We start from the raw sequence: 24,938 nt of genomic DNA on the forward strand, positions 1-24,938 counted from the left end.
GGTGGAGCCTGTCTTCCCTTGCCAACTATGGCTTTTGCTAAATCGGTCTGTGTGATGTTGTGTTCCAGTTGCTGGTAAATTAACTGTGTGCTACTTGGTGTGCTATGGAAATCCTCTCATCGTCTAGTTATTTCCTCCCTGCTCTTTGTTTCCTCCTGATCACATATTCTCTTATATCTCCATGTGTGCTAGCTGTGTGATCGAGTTTTTGGTTTCCCCATTCGTCTATATCTGTGAGTTCATCTACTAATGTCCCAATCCTCCCCTGGGGTGGAGAGAGGGTATTGGATCAGGGCTGGCCAAGAACGGGGCAAGGAAGATGGCCCAGACATCTTCACCATATGAAGTATCTCTGGGACTAGGGACAGCTAGGGCCCCCCTAGCCTGAGGGCCAGTGTAGGAGCCCCGGTCCCCTGTTATCCTCTAACACCCTGTGACAAGGGGAACAGTAAGGAGAACTGAGTCTTACGGGAACCTCTGGGTGACACTGCCTACTGGGACCAGATGCAAATCAAAAAAGTCAGTGGAGCCTCTGTTAGGAGTCTCAACACAGAAACCAGCCAGATATCCCTCCGGGAAGGACCCAGCCAAGGGGTGGCTCTTTTTAGGAGACCACCATATCCACCATATTAAGTGGCCCTTTTAGTCAATATCCAACTTTTTAACAAGTTTAAAGATATACCTAGCATGTCCTAGGTGTACCTAGGATTTCACTGTCTTGAGCGCCCTCGCTGGCTGCCGGCAGTGTTTTCTCTGGCTGGTCTTCCCGAGATCAGTGATTGTTTTGTCTTGTTAGTCTACTAGGCATTGCTTCCACCTGGCCAGAATCCTACTCCACACTGATGAGGGGCAATACCCCGAAACAGCTGTCTGTGGATGGATACCTGGCCTTGGTATTTCCCTTGTCATATCTTTAAACTTGTCAAAAAGTTGGATATTGACTAAAAGGGCCACTTAATATGGTGGTTATGGTGGTCTCCTAAAAAGAGCCACCCCTTGGCTGGGTCCTTTCTGGAGGGAAATCTGGCTGGTTTCTGTGTTGAGACTCCTAACAGAGGCTCCACGGATCTTTTTTGATTTGCATATTTCCCAGGGGGCAATGTACCTAGGATTTCACTGTGTTGAGCGCCGTCGCTGGCTGCCGGCAGTGTTTTCTCTGGCTGGTCTCCCCGAGATCAGTGATTATTTTGTCTTACTGGGACCAGATGGAATAGGTGCACTGACTAGGATGTTATCAGCACTGAGTGATGAGTATCCTGAAGCACTGACGTCTCTGAGCATCGTCCTTATGCAGAAATAAGCCGAAGGCAGGACAATCTGAGGCTGCCACAGTCGGGTCAGGATCTCCTGGCAGATCCTGGGGGGATCCGTCCATTGTAGGTGATTCTTTCTGTAAGAAGGATATGGTGTCCTCTAATCCTGCTGCCGGCTCAGGTTTTGGGTTTCTTTGGTGTGGTGTGTGAGATCTGGAGATGATGAGCTTGTAGAGGATGCCTTGCTCTTGGGGGATCTTTGTGAAGGAGGTGAACGTCTTTCCCGGTAGAGAGTTATGGTAGGTAGATCGGTGAAGGTGCTTATGTCGCGCAGTCTTTATGGCCGAGCGTTAGTGGCAGCTTCCAGAAGTTATAGGCACGCAGCTTTGCTGTCAGGTCTCGGGGCACCATGTTATATGCTGTCCGTGTGCTCTGTATGAACAGGTCCCACAGGTTGGGTTCCAGAAGTAATGACACAAGCAGTGGATAGGAAGTAAATCAATATAACTACTGCGCCACTTCCAGGCGTCCCCCTGAACCCCAGAAGATTTGTGCCGGAGCCGCCCTCTCTTCAGCGCCATTGTGTGCGGCTGTGACCTCCTGTACATTACACTGTAGGTGGGCCGTTCTGTCATCAGCGCCATTGTGTGCGGCTGTGACCTCGTGTACATTACACTATAGGCGGGCCGTCCTGTCATCAGCGCCATTGTGTGCGGCTGTGACCTCCTGTACATTACAATGTAGGTGGGCCGTCCTGTCATCAGCGCCATTGTGTGCGGCTGTGACCTCGTGTACATTACACTGTAGGTGGGCCGTTCTGTCATCAGCGCCATTGTGTGCGGCTGTGACCTCCTGTACATTACACTATAGACGGGCCGTCCTGTCATCAGTGCCATTGTGTGCGGCTGTGACCTCCTGTACATTACACTATAGACAGGCCGTTCTGTCATCAGCGCCATTGTGTGCGGCTGTGACCTCCTGTACATTACACTATAGACAGGCCGTCCTGTCATCAGCGCCATTGTGTGCGGCTGTGACCTCCTGTACATTACACTATAGACGGGCCGTCCTGTCATCAGCGCCATTGTGTGCGGCTGTGACCTCCTGTACATTACACTATAGACGGGCCGTCCTGTCATCAGCGCCATTGTGTGCGGCTGTGACCTCCTGTACATTATACTATCGACGGGCCGTTTTGTCATCAGCGCCATTGTGTGCGGCTGTGACCTCGTGTACATTACACTATAGACGGGCCGTCCTGTCATCAGTGCCATTGTGTGCGGCTGTGACCTCCTGTACATTACACTATAGACGGGCCGTCCTGTCATCAGCGCCATTGTGTGCGGCTGTGACCTCCTGTACATTACACTATAGACGGGCCGTCCTGTCATCAGCGCCATTGTGTGCGGCTGTGACCTCCTGTACATTACACTATAGACGGGCCGTCCTGTCATCAGTGCCATTGTGTGCGGCTGTGACCTCCTGTACATTACACTATAGACGGGCCGTCCTGTCATCAGTGCCATTGTGTGCGGCTGTGACCTCCTGTACATTACACTATAGACGGGCCGTCCTGTCATCAGTGCCATTGTGTGCGGCTGTGACCTCCTGTACATTACACTATAGACGGGCCGTCCTGTCATCAGCGCCATTGTGTGCGGCTGTGACCTCCTGTACATTACACTGTAGGTGGGCCGTCCTGTCATCAGCGCCATTGTGTGCGGCTGTGACCTCGTGTACATTACACTGTAGGTGGGCCGTTCTGTCATGAGCTCCATTGTGTGCGGCTGTGACCTCCTGTACATTACACTGTAGACGGGCCATCCTGTCATCAGCGCCATTGTGTGCGGCTGTGACCTCCTGTACATTACACTATAGACAGGCCGTTCTGTCATCAGCGCCATTCCCTTCTCTGTGATCGTTGTGCTTTGTCTGATTCCCTTCTCTGTGATCGCTGTGCATTGTCTGATTCCCTTCTCTGTAATCGCTGTGCTTTGTCTGATTCCCTTCTCTGTGATCGCTGTGCATTGTCTGATTCCTTCCTTTGTGATCGCTGTGCTTTGTGTGATTCCCTTCTCTGTGATCGCTGTGCTTTGTCTGATTCCTTCCTTTGTGATCGCTGTGCTTTGTGTGATTCCCTTCTCTGTGATCGCTGTGCATTGTCTGATTCCCTTCTCTGTGATCGCTGTGCTTTGAGTGATTCCCTTCTCTGTGATCGTTGTGCTTTGTCTGATTCCTTCCTTTGTGATCGCTGTGCTTTGTGTGATTCCCTTCTCTGTGATCGCTGTGCTTTGTCTGATTCCTTCCTCTGTGATCGCTGTGCTTTGTGTGATTCCCTTCTCTGTGATCGCTGTGCTTTGTGTGATTCCCTTCTCTGTGATCGCTGTGCTTTGAGTGATTCCCTTCTCTGTGATCGTTGTGCTTTGTCTGATTCCCTTCTCTGTGATCGTTGTGCTTTGTCTGATTCCTTCCTCTGTGATCGCTGTGCTTTGTGTGATTCCCTTCTCTGTGATCGTTGTGCTTTGTGTGATTCCCTTCTCTGTGATCGCTGTGCTTTGTGTGATTCCCTTCTCTGTGATCGTTGTGCTTTGTCTGATTCCTTCCTTTGTGATCGCTATGCTTTGTGTGATTCCCTTCTCTGTGATCGCTGTGCTTTGTCTGATTCCTTCCTCTGTGATCGCTGTGCTTTGTGTGATTCCCTTCTCTGTGATCGTTGTGCTTTGTCTGATTCCTTCCTCTGTGATCGTTGTGCTTTGTGTGATTCCCTTCTTTGTGATCGCTGTGCACTGTCTGATTCCCTTCTCTGTGATCGCTGTGCATTGTCTGATTCCCTTCTCTGTGATCGCTATGCTTTGTCTTATTCCTTTCTCTGTGATCGCTGTGCATTGTCTGATTCCTTCCTCTGTGATCGCTGTGCTTTGTGTGAATCCCTTCTCTGTGATCGCTGTGCTTTGTATGATTCCTTCCTCTGTGATCGCTGTGCTTTGTCTGATTCCCTTCTCTGTGATCGCTGTGCTTTGTCTTATTCCTTTCTCTGTGATCGCTGTGCTTTGTCTGATTCCTTCCTCTGTGATCGCTGTGCTTTGTGTGATTCCCTTCTCTGTGATCGCTGTGCTTTGTGTGATTCCCTTCTCTGTGATCGCTGTGCTTTGTGTGATTCCCTTCTCTGTGATCGCTGTGCATTGTCTGATTCCTTCCTCTGTGATCGCTATGCTTTGTGTGATTCCTTCCTCTGTGATCGCTGCGTTTTGTCTGATTCCTTCCTCTGTGATCGCTGTGCACTGTCTGATTCCCTTTTCTGTGATCGCTATGCTTTGTCTGATTCCTTCCTCTGTGATCGCTATGCTTTGTGTGATTCCTTCCTCTGTGATCGCTGTGCTTTGTGTGATTCCTTTCTCTGTGATCGCTGTGCTTTGTGTGATTCCTTCCTCTGTGATCGCTATGCTTTGTGTGATTCCCTTCTCTGTGATCGCTGCGCTTTGTCTGATTCCTTCATCTGTGATCGCTGCGCTTTGTCTGATTCCTTCCTCTGTGATCGCTGTGCATTGTCTGATTCCCTTCTCTCTGATCGCTGTGCATTGTCTGATTCCCTTCTCTCTGATCGCTGTGCTTTGTCTGATTCCTTCCTCTGTGATCGCTGTGCTTTGTTTGATTCCTTCCTCTGTGATCGCTGTGCTTTGTGTGATTCCCTTCTCTGTGATCGCTGTACATTGTCTGATTCCCTTCTCTGTGATCGCTATGGTTTGTCTGATTCCTTCCTCTGTGATCGCTGTGCATTGTCTGATTCCCTTCTCTGTGATCGCTGTGCATTGTCTGATTCCCTTCTCTGTGATCGCTGTGCTTTGTCTGATTTCTTTCTCTGTGATCGCTGTGCTTTGTCTGATTCCCTTCTCTGTGATCGTTGTGCTTTGTCTGATTCCTTCCTCTGTGATCGCTGTGCTTTGAGTGATTCCCTTCTCTGTGATCGCTGTACTTTGTCTGATTCCTTTCTCTGTGATCGCTGTGCATTGTCTGATTCCCTTCTCTGTGATCGTTGTGCTTTGTCTGATTCCTTCCTCTGTGATCGCTGTGCTTTGAGTGATTCCCTTCTCTGTGATCGCTGTACTTTGTCTGATTCCTTCCTCTGTGATCACTGTGCATTGTCTGATTCCCTTTCTGTGATCAGCCTGCTTTGCCTCATTCCTTTCTCTGTGATCGGCCTGCTTTATCTGTTTCCTTTTTCTGTGACCGGCCTGCTTTGTCTCTGTGATCGGCTTGCTTTGTCTAATTCCTTTCTCTGTCACCGGCCTGCTTTGTCTCTATGATCGGCTTGCTTTGCCTAATTCCTTTCTCTGTGACCGGCCTGCTTTGTCTCTGTGATCGGCTTGCTTTGTCTGATTCCTTTCTCTGTGACCGGCCTGCTTTGTCTCTGTGATCAGCTTGCTTTGTCTGATTCCTTTCTCTGTGACCGGCCTGCTTTGTCTCTGTGATCGGCTTGCTTTGTCTGATTCCTTTCTCTGTGACTGGTCTGCTTTGTCTCTGTGATCGGCTTGTTTTGTCTGATTCCTTTCTCTGTGACTGGCCTGCTTTGTCTCTGTGATCGGCTTGCTTTGTCTGATTCCTTTCTCTGTGACCGGCCTGCTTTGTCTCTGTGATCAGCTTGCTTTGTCTGATTCCTTTCTCTGTGACCGGCCTGCTTTGTCTCTGTGATCGGCTTGTTTTGTCTGATTCCTTTCTCTGTGACTGGCCTGCTTTGTCTCTGTGATCGGCTTGCTTTGTCTGATTCCTTTCTCTGTGACTGGCCTGCTTTGTCTCTGTGATAGGCTTGCTTTGCCTAATTCCTTTCTCTGTGACTGGCCTGCTTTGTCTCTGTGATCAGCTTGCTTTGTCTGATTCCTTTCTCTGTGACCGGCCTGCTTTGTCTCTGTGATCGGCTTGTTTTGTCTGATTCCTTTCTCTGTGATCGGCCTGCTTTGTCTCTATGATCGGCTTGCTTTGCCTAATTCCTTTCTCTGTGATCGGCCTGCTTTGTCTCTGTGATCGGCTTGCTTTGTCTGATTCCTTTCTCTGTGACCGGCCTGCTTTGTCTCTGTGATCAGCTTGCTTTGTCTGATTCCTTTCTCTGTGACCGGCCTGCTTTGTCTCTGTGATCGGCTTGCTTTGTCTGATTCCTTTCTCTGTGACTGGCCTGCTTTGTCTCTGTGATCGGCTTGCTTTGTCTGATTCCTTTCTCTGTGACCGGCCTGCTTTGTCTCTATGATCTGCTTGCTTTGTCTGATTCCTTTCTCTGTGACCGGCCTGCTTTGTCTCTGTGATCGGCTTGCTTTGTCTGATTCCTTCCTCTGTGACCGGCCTGCTTTGTCTCTGTGATCGGCTTGCTTTGTCTGATTTCTTTCTCTGTGACCGGCCTGCTTTGTCTCTGTGATCGGCTTGCTTTGTCTCTATGATCGGCTTGCTTTGTCTGACTCCTTTCTCTGTGACCGGCCTGCTTTGTCTCTATGATCGGCTTGCTGTGTCTGACTCCTTTCTCTGTGACCGGCCTGCTTTGTGTCTATGATCGGCTTGCTTTGTCTGATTCCTTTCTCTGTGACCGGCCTGCTTTGTCTCTGTGATCGGCTTGCTGTGTCTGATTCCTTTCTCTGTGACCGGCCTGCTTTGTCTCTGTGATCGGCTTGCTTTGTCTGATTCCTTTCTCTGTGACCGGCCTGCTTTGTCTCTGTGATCGGCCTGCTTTATCTGATTTCTTTCTCTGTGACCGGCCTGCTTTGTCTTTGTGATCGGCTTGCTTTGTCTGATTCCTTTCTCTGTGACCGGCCTGCTTTGTCTTTGTGATCGGCTTGCTTTGTCTGATTCCTTTCTCTGTGACCGGCCTGCCTTGTCTGATTCCTTTCTCTGTGACCGGCTGTTACAGGGGGCTGTCTGATAATAAAACCTAAAGGAATATCAGACAGTCAGGGTCCACCGTGCAAAGACTCTGCTGCAGACTATGGCAGAGGGTAAGGGGTATATAAGTGTGCCACTGTAAATAATAATAGCACAAGTGCAGAGTGCAATACCTCTGTTAAACTCACAGAGGAATATAATTAGGAAATAAAGCAATTCCTCCCTTACTTGGAGGGTGTGTTGAATGGTCTCTGTTAAAGATCACAGAGACAAAAGCAGTGAGTGTGAAATGGCACCTACCTAAGTCCGTTCCTCTAGCGGTGCCAGGAAACGGACAGCAGCGTAAGCCGCACAAAGCTCCTACCTGCGTTCGCTCCACTAGTGTGCGAGGACACGAACCACTAGATATGGCACCTGCCTAGGTCCGCTGTTCTAGTGGTGCAAAAGAGACGAACAGTAGCATAAGCCGCACAAAGCTCCTACCTCTGTTCGCTCCCCTAGTGTGCGAGGACACGAACAACTGCCAGACGCAGTATAAGGAACGTTACCCTAGCAGCAACGTCCACCTACGAGTATAATCACAAGGCCCAGCCAGACCATGTGCCTCAGGCACCTGCCTATGTCCGCTCCCCTAAGAGGTAAGGATACGGACCGCAGCCGAAGCTGTAAGGTATAAGAACGCTACCCTGCCGGTAGCGCTCACCTAGCATAGACAGAGAGATGCCTAGAGGAACGTGCACAGAGCGTCTACTCTCATGCATGAACCAAGAGGACTGAGCGCCATGCGGCGTGCGTCAGGGTCTTATATAGACTCTGTGCCTCATCCAAGATGGAGGACACCAGAGCCAATCCGCTGCCAGAACGACAGCAAAGCGTCACAAGCACATGACCAGCGACCAATCGGCATAGAAGGTGTCAGAGACATGTGACCACGTGTCACAAGCATATGACCAGCAGCCAATCGGCATAGAAGGTGTCAGCGATGATGTCACCCGCACATGTGCAATGGCTCCAAGATAGGACTTAGTCTCCAGCGCTTGCACATGTGCAGTAGCAAGAAATCTGGACATAGTCTCCAGTGCTCGCACATGTGCAGTAGCTAGAAATCTGGACATAGACTCCAGTGCCACAGCAACCGTAACACCGGCCTGCTTTGTCTCTGTGATCGGCTTGCTGTGTCTGACTCCTTTCTCTGTGACCGGCCTGCTTTGTCTGATTCCTTTCTCTGTGACCGGCCTGCTTTGTCTCTGTGATCGGCTTGCTTTGTCTGATTCCTTTCTCTGTGATCGGCCTGCTTTGTCTCTGTGATCGGCTTGCTTTCTCTGATTCCTTTTTCTGTGACCGGCCTGCTTTGTCTCTGTGATCGGCTTGCTTTGTCTGATTCCTTTCTCTGTGACTGGCCTGCTTTGTCTCTGTGATCGGCTTGCTGTGTCTGACTCCTTTTTCTGTGACCGGCCTGCCTTGTCTGATTCCTTTCTCTGTGACCGGCCTGCTTTGTCTCTGTGATCGGCTTGCTTTGTCTGATTCCTTTCTCTGTGACCGGCCTGCTTTGTCTCTGTGATCGGCCTGCTTTGTCTGATTCCTTTCTCTGTGACCGGCCTGCTTTGTTTCTGTGATCGGCTTGCTTTGTCTGATTCCTTTCTCTGTGACCGGCCTGCTTTGTCTCTGTGATCGGCTTGCTTTGTCTGATTCCTTTCTCTGTGACTGGCCTGCTTTGTCTCTGTGATCGGGTTGCTTTGTCTGATTCCTTTCTCTGTGACTGGCCTGCTTTGTTTATGTGATCGGCTTGCTTTGTCTGATTCCTTTCTCTGTGACTGGCCTGCTTTGTCTCTGTGATCGGCTTGCTTTGTCTGATTCCTTTCTCTGTGACTGGCCTGCCTTGTCTGATTCCTTTCTCTGTGACCGGCCTGCTTTGTCTCTGTGATCGGCTTGCTTTGTCTGATTCCGTTCTCTGTGACTGGCCTGCCTTGTCTGATTCCTTTCTCTGTGACCAGCCTGCTTTGTCTCTGTGATTGGCTTGCTTTGTCTGATTCCTTTCTCTGTGACTGGCCTGCCTTGTCTGATTCCTTTCTCTGTGACCGGCCTGCTTTGTCTCTGTGATCGGCTTGCTTTGTCTGATTCCTTTCTCTGTGACTGGCCTGCTTTGTCTCTGTGATCGGCTTGCTTTCTCTGATTCCTTTCTCTGTGACCGGCCTGCTTTGTCTCTGTGACTGGCCTGCCTTGTCTGATTCCTTTCTCTGTGACCGGCCTGCTTTGTCTCTGTGATCGGCTTGCTTTCTCTGATTCCTTTCTCTGTGACCGGCCTGCTTTGTCTCTGTGATCGGCTTGCTTTGTCTGATTCCTTTCTCTGTGACTGGCCTGCTTTGTCTCTGTGATCGGCTTGCTTTGTCTGATTCCTTTCTCTGTGACTGGCCTGCTTTGTCTCTGTGGTCGGCTTGCTTTGTCTGATTCCTTTCTCTGTGACCGGCCTGCTTTGTCTCTGTGATCGGCTTGCTTTGTCTGATTCCTTTCTCTGTGACCGGCCTGCTTTGTCTCTGTGATCGGCTTGCTTTGTCTCTGTGATCGGCTTGCTTTGTCTGATTCCTATCTCTGTGACCGGCTTGCTTTGTCTGATTCCTTTCTCTGTGACCGGCCTGCTTTGTCTGCGTCCTCACGATCATTGCTCGCTTTTCTGATCACTGCTGGTTTTTGTTTCTGTGTCTCCGCAGGTCTGAAGCATTTGTCTCATCTTGTCCTGGATCAGACTAAAGTCAGCGATAGCGGATTGTGCGATTTTCTGCTGAACACCAGCTGTTCCCTCACCCATCTGAGCGTGAATCAGACCGCGATCACGGAGCGCACCGTCAGCGTGTTGGTGGAGCGCTGCCCGGACCTCAGGGTGCTGAGCATGAAACACACCCAGGTGGGGCGGTGGAGGCGGGTGCAGGGGGGGGAATCCCACCCGCTTTATATGGGGGTCTCATGTCTCTGTCTCTTAGGTGTCAGACATCTCCTCATTGTCTGGGCTGAAGCAGCTGACTGCGCTCCATTTAGACAGCACTCATGTGACTGAGCAGTCTCTGCAGACGGTCTCTTCCCTTCCGGCGCTCTCTACGCTCACACTATCAGGGGTGCACTCTCTCAGCTCCAGTCGAGTGTTGGAGCTGCTGTCTGGTGAGTCAGGGGTGTCTTGGTGGTGATGTCTCGGGGTACTCTCTCTCGGTGTCTGCACTGTGATCTCGATGTCCTGAGCGGTCGTCTCTCCTGTCACAGGTCTGTCTCTCTCACGTCTGCTGCTTCCCGGGAGACAAAGCCTGTCAGACGCCGGACTATCACATCTGTCTCATCACTGCGGTCTCTTAGAATTAGACCTAACAGATCACACCCAGATCACGGATCAAGGCGTGCGGCACGTCGCACATCTCACGAGGTGAGACCACTCTGTTATCAGGCATCTCAGTAAACAGGTGTGAGGCGGCAAAGAGAGGCAGCGGGGGTGGGAAGTCAAGGGGAAGGACCCCCATATCCATGAGTGTGGAGGAGCAGTTAGTTATGTCGGACCCCCTCATGTACAGTTATATGAAAAAGTTTGTGCACCCTGTGAGGTAGCGTCGTCGGCTGCGCTGCAGAAGACACGGGATCCAGGCACCAAGGTTCACAGCACACGGTTTATTATCCAAAGAAAAAGTCCACAATAGTACATATGTGCCTTTCCGGCAGAGAACTCAGGGAGATGTGATCACTCCCTCACACCCGGCACACCTGCCCTCGTTCCTGTTTCCATTTAACCCTTCCTTAAGCCTGTAGGGAAACAGCATTAACCCTGTAGTGGATTTACTTCCTATCATGGAGTGAGCACAACCGGGGCGAGACATACCGGCCGTCATAGATAACCCCGGTCACAGTCTCACATACCCCCCCCCTCAGTTCAAGCGAGCGGGGTTGAACTCCTGCCATCAAACACGGGCCGCGGGACAAGGCATCGGCGTTGCCCTGCAACCTACCGGCCCGGTGTTCAACCGTAAACCGGAAGTTCTGCAGAGAAAGGAACCACCGGGTAACCCGGGCATTCCGTTCCTTGGCGGACCTCATCCAGACCAGTGGAGAGTGATCCGTCACCAAGCGAAACTGCCGTCCCAGCAGGTAATAGCGTAGGGACTCCAAGGCCCACTTAATCGCCAGGCACTCCTTCTCCACTACGCTATAATTCCGCTCGGGAGGGGTGAGCTTCCTACTTAAGAAGGTGACGGGGTGTTCCTCCCCCTGAACCACCTGAGACAGCACTGCCCCCAGGCCGACCTCCGAGGCGTCAGTCTGTACTATGAACTCCTTCCGGAAATCAGGGTTTACAAGAACGGGCTGTCCGCACAGGACCCCCTTCAGGGCCCGGAAGGAGTCCTCGGCCTGCGGAGTCCAGCGCACCATGACGGACTTCTTGCCTTTGAGAAGGAACGTCAAGGGGGCTGATAGTCCCGCAAAATCTTTTACAAACCTCCTGTAGTACCCCACGATACCCAGGAAGGCCCTAACCTGCTTCGTGGTCAGGGGTCTAGGCCACTTCTGGATCGCCTCAACCTTGTTAACTTGGGGCTTAATCACTCCTTGGCCTATTACGTAGCCCAAGTAGCGGGCTTCCGTGAGTCCCAACGCACATTTCTTGGGATTGGCTGTCAATCCGGCTGTTCGAAGCGCGTCCACCACCGCTTGTACCTGTTCCAAGTGGGTCTGCCAATCGGAGCTGTAAATAATGATGTCATCAAGGTACGCTGATGCATACGCCTGGTGGGGTTCCAGCACTAAGTCCATCAACCTCTGGAACGTGGCCGGAGCGCCATGTAACCCAAAAGGCAAGACAACATAGTGGAAGAGACCCTCCGGCGTAACAAAAGCGGTTTTCTCCTTGGCGGACTCCGTCAGTGGCACCTGCCAGTACCCCTTGGTCAGGTCGAGCGTGGTAAAATATCGCGCCTGTCCCAGCCTATCAATCAGCTCATCCACCCAGGGCATGGGGTATAGATCGAACTTGGATATTTCGTTCAATCTCCTAAAGTCATTGCAGAACCTTAAGGAGCCATCGGGTTTTGGTATTAGGACAATGGGACTAGCCCATTCACTCCGGGATTTTTCGATGACCCCCAGGCGTAGCATTGTCTTCACTTCCTCTGATATGGCTTGTCTTCGAGCCTCCGGCACCCGGTATGACTTCAGGCGTACCTTCAGGTGGGGCTCGGTGACAATATCATGTCGTATCAGACTGGTCCTACCAGGCAGCTCGGAGAAGACATCGGGGTTCTGCTGAACCAACCGTCTGGCCTCTTGCCTCTGAGTCTTGGTGAGGGCTTCTCCAATCCTTACTTCCGGTTCGTCCTCTCCGGAGGTCGCTGGAGCCGGGTTTGAACGACCCGAAGAGGAGGGAGATGGGGGAAAATCAACCATCAGGCTTTCCCGTTCCTGCCAAGGTTTTAATAGGTTGACATGGTATATTTGTTCAGGTTTCCGCATACCGGGCTGCAATACCTTATAGTTGACCACCCCGACTCTTTCCTTTATCTCGTAGGGGCCTTGCCACTGAGCCAGGAATTTACTCTCCGCCGTGGGGATCAATACCAACACCCGATCCCCAGGTTTAAAGGTCCGCACGGTGGCTTGTCTATTGTAGCGGCCGCTTTGCGCGGCCTGAGCCTCCTGTAAATGCTCCTTCACAATTGGCATGACCGCGCTTATGCGGTTCTGCATTCCTAAAATGTGTTCAATCACACTTTTATGGGGGGTGGGCTCCTGCTCCCAGGTTTCTTTTGCCAGGTCCAACAATCCCCGGGGATGTCGCCCGTATAACAATTCAAAAGGCGAAAACCCCGTGGATGCCTGTGGCACCTCTCGGATGGCAAACATCAAATAGGGAAGCATCATATCCCAGTCTTTCCCGTCTTTGGAAATCACCCTTTTGAGCATGGTTTTCAGGGTTTTATTGAATCGTTCCACTAAACCATCCGTCTGAGGATGATACACAGACGTACGCAACTGCTTGATCTGGAGTAGCCGGCATAGCTCTTTGGTCACTTTAGACATGAATGGGGTCCCCTGATCCGTAAGGATCTCCTTGGGCAACCCCACCCGGCAGAACACAGCAAACAACTCCCGAGCTATAAGCTTTGGTGCAGTATGTCTGAGGGGTATCGCCTCTGGATACCGGGTGGCATAGTCAACGATCACTAGGATATGCTGGTGCCCTCGAGCAGACTTTACGAGGGGCCCCACCAGATCCATCCCTATTCGTTCAAAAGGGACTTCTATAATGGGTAACGGTACCAGCGGACTGCGAAAGTGGGTCAGGGGTGCGGTAAGCTGACACTCCGGGCAGGTTTCGCAGAACCGTTTTACCTCCCCAAAGACCCCGGGCCAATAGAACCTTTGCAATATTCGCTCCTGCGTTTTTTTGACCCCTAGGTGACCACTCATCAGGTGTTTATGAGCCAAGTCGAGGACCCGCCGGCGATACGGCTGGGGCACCACCAACTGCTCTACCCCTACGCCCCGTATTTCATCTACCCGGTAGAGTAAATCCTGCTTAAGAGCGAAATGGGGGTATCTTACCTGGGCACCAGGCAGCTGTGCCACCCCGTCAACTACTGTCACCCGACTCCGGGCATGTATTAATGTAGGGTCCTGGAGTTGGGCTGTCCCAAACGTATCCGGGGACGCCTCCAACTCCGGGATGGGCTCGACCGTCTCAGCCTCTCCTGCCAATACCTCTAGGGGCGACCTATCGGGTTCACATCCTGTCCCTATCATGGGGACCCCTACGGCAGGCGTCCCGGATTCAGGATTGTAGGGCTCAGGTCCCGGACTGACCAATATCTGAGGGGACTTAGGAGGTCCCTTCCATAAAGTCCAAAAATAGGGCAGATCCCTTCCTAGGATCACATCATAGGGAAGAGTATTAATAAGTCCCACCTCATGTTGCACCTGACCGCAAGGTGCTGTGATGGTGACTATCCCCGTGGGATAGTCTCGGCGGTCCCCATGTATGCAAACCACCCCCACGGTACGTCCTGTGGCCTTTACTTTAGCCCTTAGGGTTGATCGCACAAGGGTCACTAAGCTTCCGGAATCCAACAAGCCTGTAACCGGACATCCATTCACCTGTATTTGGCACAAGTGGGGCTCAGTCTCTGGGTAGACCAAGTCAGCGGTACACACCACCTGAGCATACATTGAACCCCGCCGGGTAACCCCACAATCCATGGGCTCCGTGGTGAGTGGACACTGGGCTTCCATATGTCCCGCCCGCTGGCACCGCCAACATCTAATAGGGAAGGACACCCCCTTGACGAGTTGTCGTTTAGGGTACATAGTTTTCCGGACCTCAGGGACGGGGGGTGCGGCCTCAGACGGGACGGTAGCGGACTCCCGCACCGGTGTCAGCGGTGGGTCCTTGGCCCTAGGCTTGGAGGGGCCGGACCGACGGGCGGTACGCAAAGTCTCAGTGTCCCGTATCAAGTCCTGCGTAGCCACATGCCGCTCTACCAGGGACACTAATTGGTCCAGGGTACTCGGGTCACCCTGTCCGACCCACCGTTGAACGGTGACGGGTAAAGTGCGCACAAAACGATCCACTACTACCCTTTCCACCATTTGCGCCGGGCTCAGAGTGTCAGGCTGCAACCACTTTTTTACAAGATGCAACAAGTCATAGGCCTGGGAGCGTACGGGTTTGGCTTCCTCATAGAACCACTGATTTACCCGCTGAGCCCGTACATAGGTATTCACCCCCAACCGAGCCAGTATTTCGGCTTTCAGGGTCACATAGTCAATGGCGTCCTCGGTACAGAGGTCCAGGTACGCTTTTTGGGGTTCCCCCGTCAGATAGGGCGACAATACCTCAGCCCACTGCGGGGTCGGCAGCTTTTCCCGCTCGGCCACCCGCTCAAACACCGCCAGGAACACTTCCACATCATCACCCGGGGTCATCTTTTGCAACGCTTGTCTCACCGCTTTCCGGACGCTGCCGTCGTCACCCGGTCCCTGGGTTGTTGCTGCCGGTCCGGCACGGATCGACTTGGCCAGGAGAACCATGTGTTCTTGGTGCCTTTTTTCCTGCAATTGCAAGGCTTGCTGCTGACGTGCATTGGCCTGATCCATCTGTTCTTGGAATTTTTTTTCCTGCACTTGCAAGGATTGGAGCAGGTGTGCATTGGTCTGTTGCTGCTGTGCATTAGCCTGAGCCAAATGCTTTAGTATGTCCTCCATGGCGTCGCCGGGTTTGGGCTGTAGTATAGCCGCTCGAATCCAGGACATGCGCAGCTGGGTCACCAGGGATGGATGCTACACCTCACCGGCTGGGATGCCCGTCGATTCTCCACCATATGTGAGGTAGCGTCGTCGGCTGCGCTGCAGAAGACACGGGATCCAGGCACCAAGGTTCACAGCACACGGTTTATTATCCAAAGAAAAAGTCCACAATAGTACATATGTGCCTTTCCGGCAGAGAACTCAGGGAGATGTGATCACTCCCTCACACCTGGCACACCTGCCCTCGTTCCTGTTTCCATTTAACCCTTCCTTAAGCCTGTAGGGAAACAGCATTAACCCTGTAGTGGATTTACTTCCTATCATGGAGTGAGCACAACCGGGGCGAGACATACCGGCCGTCATAGATAACCCCGGTCACAGTCTCACAACCCCTATTAATGTACCCTTTTTTCTTTATAACAATTTGGGTTTTTGCAGCAGCTATTTCAGCTTCATATATCTAATAACTGATGGACTCAGTAATATTTCTGGAATGAAATGAGGTTTATTGTACTAACAGAAAATGTGCAATCCACATTTAAACTAAATTTGACCGGTGCATAAGTATGGGCACCTCAACATAAAAGTGACATTAATATTTTGTAGATCCTCCTTTTGCAGTAATCCCAGCCTCTAGTCGCTTCCTGTAGCTGTTAATGAGTTCCTGGATCCTGGATGAAGGTAGATTTGACCATTCCTGTTTACAAAACAATTCCAGGTCAGTTAAGTTTGATGGTCTCGAGCATGGACAGCCGCTTCACATCATCCCACAGATTTTCAATGATATTCAGGTCTGGGGACTGGGATGGCCATTCCAGAACATTGTAATTGTTCCTCTGCATGAATGCCTGAGTAGATTTGGAGCGGTGTTTTGGATCATTGTCTTGCTGAAATATCCATCCCCTGCGTAACTTCAACTTCGTCACTGATTCTTGCACATTATTGTCAGGAATCTGCAGATACTGAGTTGAATCCATGCGACCCTCAACTTTAACAAGATTCCCGGTGCCGGCATTGGCCACACAGCCCCAAAGCATGATGGAACCTCCACCAAATGTTACTGTGGGTAGCCAGTGCTTTTCTTGGAATGCCGTGTTTTTTTGCCTCCATGCATAACGCCTTTTTGTATGACCAAACAACTCAATCTTTGTTTCATCAGTCCACAGGACCTTCTTCCAAAATGTAACTGGCTTGTCCAAATGTGCTTTTGCATACCTCAGGCGGCTCTGTTTGTGGCGTGCTTGCAGAAACGGCTCTTTCGCATCATTCTCCCATACAGCTTCTCCTTGCTCCTTGTGCAACGTGCGCTGTATTGTTGACCGATGCACAGTGACACCATCTGCAGCAAGATGATGCTGCAGGTCTTTGGAGGTGGTCTGTGGATTGTCCTTGACTGTTCTCACCATTCTTCTTCTTCTGCCTTTCTGATATTTTTCTTGGCCTGCCATTTCTGGGCGTAACAAGAACTGTACCTGTGTTCTTCCATTTCCTTACTATGTTCCTCACAGTGGAAACTGACAGGTTAAATCTCTGAGACAACTTTTTGTACCTTCCCCTGAACAACTATGCTGAATAATCTTTGTTTTCAGATCATTTGAGAGTTGTTTTGAGGAGCCCATGATGCCACTCTTCATAGGAGATTCACATAGGAGAACAACTTGCAAGTGGCCACCTTAAATACCTTTTCTCATGATTGGATACACCTGCCTATGAAGGTCAAAGCTCAATGAGGTTACAAAACCAATTTAGTGCTTTAGTAAGTCAGTAAAAATTAGTTAGGAGGGTTCAAATCAAGACATTGATAAGGGTGCCCATACTTTTGCACCAGTCAAAATATGTTTAAATGCAGATTCCACATTTACTGTTAGTACAATAAACCTCATTTCAATCCAGAAATATTCCTCAGTCCATCAGTTATTAGATATATGACACTGAAATAGCAAAAACCCAAATTGTTATAAAGAAAAAAGGGTAACATTAATAGGGGTGCCCAAACTTTTTCATATAACTGTACATGTGTGTTAGCAGTGCTGGGGGGCGGTTAATGATGACTGACTCTCTCATGTACATGTGTGTTAGCAGTGATGGGTGAGGTTAGTGGTGACAGACCCTCTCATTAACGTGTGTTAGCAGTGATGGGGGCGGTTGATGACAGACCTTTTCATGGACAGGTGTGTTAGCACTGATGGGTGAGGTTAGTGATGACAGACCCTCTCATGGACAGGTGTGTTAGCAGTGATGGGTGAGGTTAGTGGTGACTGTCCTGCTCATGCACACATGTGTTAGCAGTGATCGGAGAGGTTAGTGACAACAGACCCTCTCATGCACGTGTGTTAGCACTGATGGGTGAGGTTAGTGATGACAGACCCTCTCATTGATGTGTGTTAGCAGTGATAGGGGCGGTTGATGACAGACCTTTTCATGGACAGGTGTGTTAGCACTGATGGGTGAGGTTAGTGATGACAGACTCTCTCATGGACAGGTGTGTTAGCAGTGATGGGTGAGATTAGTGGTGACTGTCCTGCTCATGCACACATGTGTTAGCAGTGATCGGAGAGGTTAGTGACAACAGACCCTCTCATGCACGTGTGTTAGCACTGATGGGTGAGGTTAGTGATGACAGACCCTCTCATTGATGTGTGTTAGCAGTGATGGGGGCGGTTGATGACAGACCTTTTCATGCACAGGTGTGTTAGCACTGATGGGTGAGGTTAGTGATGACAGACCCTCTCATGGACAGGTGTGTTAGCAGTGATGGGTGAGGTTAGTGGTGACGGACCATCTCATTTACATGTATGTTAGCAGTGATGGGTGAGGTTAGTGATGACGGACTCTCTCATGTACACGTGTGTTAGCAGTGATGGGTGAGGTTAGTGACGACAGACCCTCTCATGGACAGGTGTGTTAGCAGTGATGGGGCAGTTAGTGATGACGGACTCTCTCATGCACATGTGTGTTATCAGTGATGGGTGAGGTTAGTGATGACGGACCCTCTCATGGACAGGTGTGTTAGCAGTGATGGGTGAGGTTAGTGATGACGGACCCTCTCATGGACAGGTGTGTTAGCAGTGATGGGGCAGTTAGTGATGACGGACTCTCTCATGCACATGTGTGTTATCAGTGATGGGTGAGGTTAGTGATGACGGACCCTCTCATGGACAGGTGTGTTAGCAGTGATGGGTGAGGTTAGTGATGACGGACCCTCTCATGGACAGGTGTGTTAGCAGTGATGGGTGAGGCTAGTGATGATGGACTCTCTCATGTACACGTGTGTTAGCAGAGATGGGTGAGGTTAGTGATGACGGACCCTCTCATGGACAGGTGTGTTAGCAGTGATGGGGCAGTTAGTGATGACGGACCCTCTCATGTACATGTGTGTTATCAGTGATGGGTGAGGTTAGTGATGACGGACCCTCTCATGGACAGGTGTGTTAGCAGTGATGGGTGAGGTTAGTGATGACGGACTCTCTCATGCACATGTGTGTTATCAGTGATGGGTGAGGTTAGTGATGACGGACACCCTCTCATGGACAGGTGTGTTAGCAGTGATGGGTGAGGTTAGTGATGACGGACCCTCTCATGGACAGGTGTGTTAGCAGTGATGGGGCAGTTAGTGATGACGGACCCTCTCATGTACATGTGTGTTATCTGTGATGGGTGAGGTTAGTGATGACGGACCCTCTCATGGACAGGTGTGTTAGCAGTGATGGGTGAGGTTAGTGATGACGGACCCTCTCATGGACAGGTGTGTTAGCAGTGATGGGTGAGGTTAGTGATGACGGACCCTCTCATGGACAGGTGTGTTAGCAGTGATGGGTGAGGTTTGTGATGACGGACTCTCTCATGTACACGTGTGTTAGCAGTGATGGGTGAGGTTAGTGATGACGGACTCTCTCATGTACATGTGTGTTAGCAGTGATGGGTGAGGTTAGTGATGACGGACTCTCTCATGTACACGTGTGTTAGCAGTGATGGGTGAGGTTAGTGATGACGGACTCTCTCATGTACATGTGTGTTAGCAGTGATGGGTGAGGTTAGTGATGACGGACTCTCTCATGTACACGTGTGTTAGCAGTGATGGGTGAGGTTAGTGATGACGGACCCTCTCATGTACATGTGTGTTGCTTTCCCAGGTTACGCGTCCTTTCCCTGTGTAACACGTCTGTGTCAGACTCCGGACTTCTTCACCTGCGGGGGCTGAAGCTTTTGGAACAGCTGAGTCTGGACCGAACTAAAGTGACCAGCAGAGGGGTGTCTAATTGCATCCCCCACCTCCTGCACCTCCAGGTTCATTGTTCCCCATCTTTCCTTCATGAGTTGTCATCTGTCAGTTGTGGACTCCATGATACGGACTCTTCCATCATACAGCAGAGAATACGCTGGTTCTGATATGACGCTCGATGGGGGTTGTAGACTAAAGGGGTAAGGGGAGGGGTAACTGTGATGAGAGCCAAGGTTTATATCGGGGTTCACATGTCCCCCTGTTAACGTGTGTGTTTCCTCACTGATCGGCGGAGTTCTCCCACACAGGTCCTTGGATTGTCGGAGACGCCGGTCGGTGACAATGTCTTGAAGTTTGGAGTCCAGAAGTGCAAAAACCTCCTGAAAGTGAATCTGAGCCGCACTCGAGTCACCAACAAGGGTGAGTGTGAGAGGAGGGGGATCTGTCGGGCCCCTGAGGAGGGGGATCTGTCGGGCCCCTGAGGAGGGGGATCTGTCGGGGCCCCTGAGGAGGGGGATCTGTCGGGGCCCCTGAGGAGGGGGAACTGTCGGGGCCCCTGAGGAGGGGGATCTGTCGGGGCCCCTGAGGAGGGGGATCTGTCGGGGCCCGGAGGAGGGGAATCTGTCGGGGCCCCTGAGGAGGGGGATCTGTCGGGGCCCGGAGGAGGGGAATCTGTCGGGCCCCGGAGGAGGGGAATCTGTCGGGCCCCAGAGGAGGGGGATCTGTCAGGCCCCTGAGGAGGGTGATCTGTCGGGCCCCGGAGGAGGGGGATCTGTCAGGGCCCTGAGGAGGGGGATCTGTCAGGCCCCTGAGGAGGGGGATCTGTCGGGCAGGGGCCCTGCACTAGTCGTGAGCTCCCGGGCGTATACGGAGTTTCAGCTTTATGTCTGGTATCCGCTCTTCAGGTATCAGCATCTGCAAAAAAAGGGCCACGTCTGCTTTGTGTGGTGGGTATACAGTGGATATAAAAAGTCTACACACCCCTGGTAAAACGCCAAGTTTTTGACATGTAAAAAATGTACCTAGAAGAATGATATGAGAACTTTTTACACCTTTTAGTTTCGCCCATAATCAGTCCAAATCCAAAGAGGAACAAACTGAAGTTATTCTGAGGAAAAAGAACAAAACTACAATAATGAGGTTACATAAGTATTCACACCCTCTTATAATCAGTTCTGTGGTTGTGCTGAGACTCAGCCGATCACATTTCCCCCCATGGTACTCAGTACACAGTGATTGGCCGCCATCATTTACAGTAGACAGTGATTGGCCACCATCATTTACAGTAGACAGTGATTGGCCACCATCATTTACAGTAGACAGTGATTGTCCGCCATCATTTACAGTACACAGTGATTGTCCGCCATCATTTACAGTAGACAGTGATTGGCCGCCATCATTTACAGTAGACAGTGATTGGCCGCCATCATTTACAGTAGACAGTGATTGGCCGCCATCATTTACAGTACACAGTGATTGTCCGCCATCATTTACAGTAGACAGTGATTGTCCGCCATCATTTACAGTAGACAGTGATTGGCCGCCATCATTTACAGTAGACAGTGATTGTCCGCCATCATTTACAGTACACAGTGATTGTCCGCCATCATTTACAGTAGACAGTGATTGTCCGCCATCATTTACAGTAGACAGTGATTGTCCGCCATCATTTACAGTAGACAGTGATTGTCCGCCATCATTTACAGTACACAGTGATTGTCCGCCATCATTTACAGTACACAGTGATTGTCCGCCATCATTTACAGTAGACAGTGATTGTCCGCCATCATTTACAGTAGACAGTGATTGTCCGCCATCATTTACAGTAGACAGTGATTGTCCGCCATCATTTACAGTAGACAGTGATTGGCCACCATCATTTACAGTAGACAGTGATTGTCCGCCATCATTTACAGTAGACAGTGATTGGCCGCCATCATTTACAGTAGACAGTGATTGGCCGCCATCATTTACAGTACACAGTGATTGTCCGCCATCATTTACAGTAGACAGTGATTGTCCGCCATCATTTACAGTAGACAGTGATTGGCCGCCATCATTTACAGTAGACAGTGATTGTCCGCCATCATTTACAGTAGACAGTGATTGGCCGCCATCATTTACAGTAGACAGTGATTGTCCGCCATCATTTACAGTAGACAGTGATTGTCCGCCATCATTTACAGTACACAGTGATTGGCCACCATCATTTACAGTACACAGTGATTGGCCACCATCATTTACAGTAGACAGTGATTGTCCGCCATCATTTACAGTAGACAGTGATTGGCCGCCATCATTTACAGTAGACAGTGATTGTCCGCCATCATTTACAGTACACAGTGATTGGCCACCATCATTTACAGTACACAGTGATTGGCCACCATCATTTACAGTAGACAGTGATTGTCCGCCATCATTTACAGTAGACAGTGATTGGCCGCCATCATTTACAGTAGACAGTGATTGTCCGCCATCATTTACAGTACACAGTGATTGTCCGCCATCATTTACAGTAGACAGTGATTGTCCGCCATCATTTACAGTAGACAGTGATTGGCCGCCATCATTTACAGTAGACAGTGATTGTCCGCCATCATTTACAGTACACAGTGATTGTCCGCCATCATTTACAGTAGACAGTGATTGTCCGCCATCATTTACAGTAGACAGTGATTGGCCACCATCATTTACAGTAGACAGTGATTGTCCGCCATCATTTACAGTAGACAGTGATTGGCCGCCATCATTTACAGTAGACAGTGATTGGCCGCCATCATTTACAGTACACAGTGATTGTCCGCCATCATTTACAGTAGACAGTGATTGTCCGCCATCATTTACAGTAGACAGTGATTGGCCGCCATCATTTACAGTAGACAGTGATTGGCCGCCATCATTTACAGTAGACAGTGATTGTCCGCCATCATTTACAGTAGACAGTGATTGGCCGCCATCATTTACAGTACACAGTGATTGTCCGCCATCATTTACAGTAGACAGTGATTGTCCGCCATCATTTACAGTAGACAGTGATTGGCCGCCATCATTTACAGTACACAGTGATTGTCCGCCATCATTTACAGTAGACAGTGATTGTCCGCCATCATTTACAGTAGACAGTGATTGGCCGCCATCATTTACAGTAGACAGTGATTGTCCGCCATCATTTACAGTAGACAGTGATTGTCCGCCATCATTTACAGTAGACAGTGATTGTCCGCCATCATTTACAGTACACAGTGATTGGCCGCCATCATTTACAGTAGACAGTGATTGGCCGCCATCATTTACAGTAGACAGTGATTGGCCGCCATCATTTACAGTACACAGTGATTGGCCGCCATCATTTACAGTAGACAGTGATTGGCCGCCATCATTTACAGTAGACAGTGATTGTCCGCCATCATTTACAGTACACAGTGATTGGCCGCCATCATTTACAGTAGACAGTGATTGTCCGCCATCATTTACAGTACACAGTGATTGTCCGCCATCATTTACAGTAGACAGTGATTGTCCGCCATCATTTACAGTAGACAGTGATTGGCCGCCATCATTTACAGTACACAGTGATTGGCCGCCATCATTTACAGTAGACAGTGATTGGCCGCCATCATTTACAGTAGACAGTGATTGTCCGCCATCATTTACAGTAGACAGTGATTGGCCGCCATCATTTACAGTAAACAGTGATTGGCCGCCATCATTTACAGTACACAGTGATTGTCCGCCATCATTTACAGTAGACAGTGATTGGCCGCCATCATTTACAGTAGACAGTGATTGGCCGCCATCATTTACAGTAGACAGTGATTGGCCGCCATCATTTACAGTAGACAGTGATTGTCCGCCATCATTTACAGTAGACAGTGATTGGCCGCCATCATTTACAGTAGACAGTGATTGGCCGCCATCATTTACAGTAGACAGTGATTGTCCGCCATCATTTACAGTACACAGTGATTGTCCGCCATCATTTACAGTAGACAGTGATTGGCCGCCATCATTTACAGTAGACAGTGATTGGCACCCATCATTTACAGTACACAGTGATTGTCCGCCATCATTTACAGTAGACAGTGATTGTCCGCCATCATTTACAGTAGACAGTGATTGGCCGCCATCATTTACAGTAGACAGTGATTGTCCGCCATCATTTACAGTAGACAGTGATTGGCCGCCATCATTTACAGTACACAGTGATTGGCCGCCATCATTTACAGTAGACAGTGATTGTCCGCCATCATTTACAGTACACAGTGATTGGCCGCCATCATTTACAGTAGACAGTGATTGTCCGCCATCATTTACAGTAGACAGTGATTGTCCGCCATCATTTACAGTAGACAGTGATTGGCCGCCATCATTTACAGTAGACAGTGATTGGCCGCCATCATTTACAGTAGACAGTGATTGGCCGCCATCATTTACAGTACACAGTGATTGTCCGCCATCATTTACAGTACACAGTGATTGTCCGCCATCATTTACAGTAGACAGTGATTGGCCTCCATCATTTACAGTAGACAGTGATTGGCCGCCATCATTTACAGTAGACAGTGATTGTCCGCCATCATTTACAGTAGACAGTGATTGGCCGCCATCATTTACAGTAGACAGTGATTGTCCGCCATCATTTACAGTAGACAGTGATTGGCCGCCATCATTTACAGTAGACAGTGATTGTCCGCCATCATTTACAGTACACAGTGATTGTCCGCCATCATTTACAGTACACAGTGATTGTCCGCCATCATTTACAGTACACAGTGATTGTCCGCCATCATTTACAGTAGACAGTGATTGGCCGCCATCATTTACAGTAGACAGTGATTGTCCGCCATCATTTACAGTAGACAGTGATTGTCCGCCATCATTTACAGTAGACAGTGATTGTCCGCCATCATTTACAGTACACAGTGATTGTCCGCCATCATTTACAGTAGACAGTGATTGTCCGCCATCATTTACAGTACACAGTGATTGTCCGCCATCATTTACAGTAGACAGTGATTGTCCGCCATCATTTACAGTAGACAGTGATTGGCCACCATCATTTACAGTAGACAGTGATTGTCCGCCATCATTTACAGTAGACAGTGATTGGCCGCCATCATTTACAGTAGACAGTGATTGGCCGCCATCATTTACAGTACACAGTGATTGTCCGCCATCATTTACAGTAGACAGTGATTGTCCGCCATCATTTACAGTAGACAGTGATTGGCCGCCATCATTTACAGTAGACAGTGATTGGCCGCCATCATTTACAGTAGACAGTGATTGTCCGCCATCATTTACAGTAGACAGTGATTGGCCGCCATCAT

General features: G+C 50.0%; 1 protein-coding gene across 2 annotated transcripts in view; it reads left to right on the forward strand.

Annotated features, from left to right (window-relative positions):
• LOC142244658 (uncharacterized) overlaps window positions 1–24,938 on the forward strand; it is a 155,376-nt gene that overhangs the window by 103,332 nt on the left and 27,106 nt on the right. For both annotated transcript variants that reach the window (XM_075316931.1, XM_075316932.1), the window contains exons 7-11: window positions 9,824–10,017; window positions 10,094–10,268; window positions 10,368–10,524; window positions 19,520–19,673; window positions 19,917–20,028. In XM_075316931.1, coding sequence (XP_075173046.1) covers window positions 9,824–10,017; window positions 10,094–10,268; window positions 10,368–10,524; window positions 19,520–19,673; window positions 19,917–20,028 — 792 coding nt within the window. The remainder of the gene's footprint in view (window positions 1–9,823; window positions 10,018–10,093; window positions 10,269–10,367; window positions 10,525–19,519; window positions 19,674–19,916; window positions 20,029–24,938) is intronic.

This window comes from Anomaloglossus baeobatrachus, chromosome 6, assembly GCF_048569485.1.
Source record: "Anomaloglossus baeobatrachus isolate aAnoBae1 chromosome 6, aAnoBae1.hap1, whole genome shotgun sequence".
NCBI lineage: Eukaryota > Metazoa > Chordata > Amphibia > Anura > Aromobatidae > Anomaloglossus > Anomaloglossus baeobatrachus.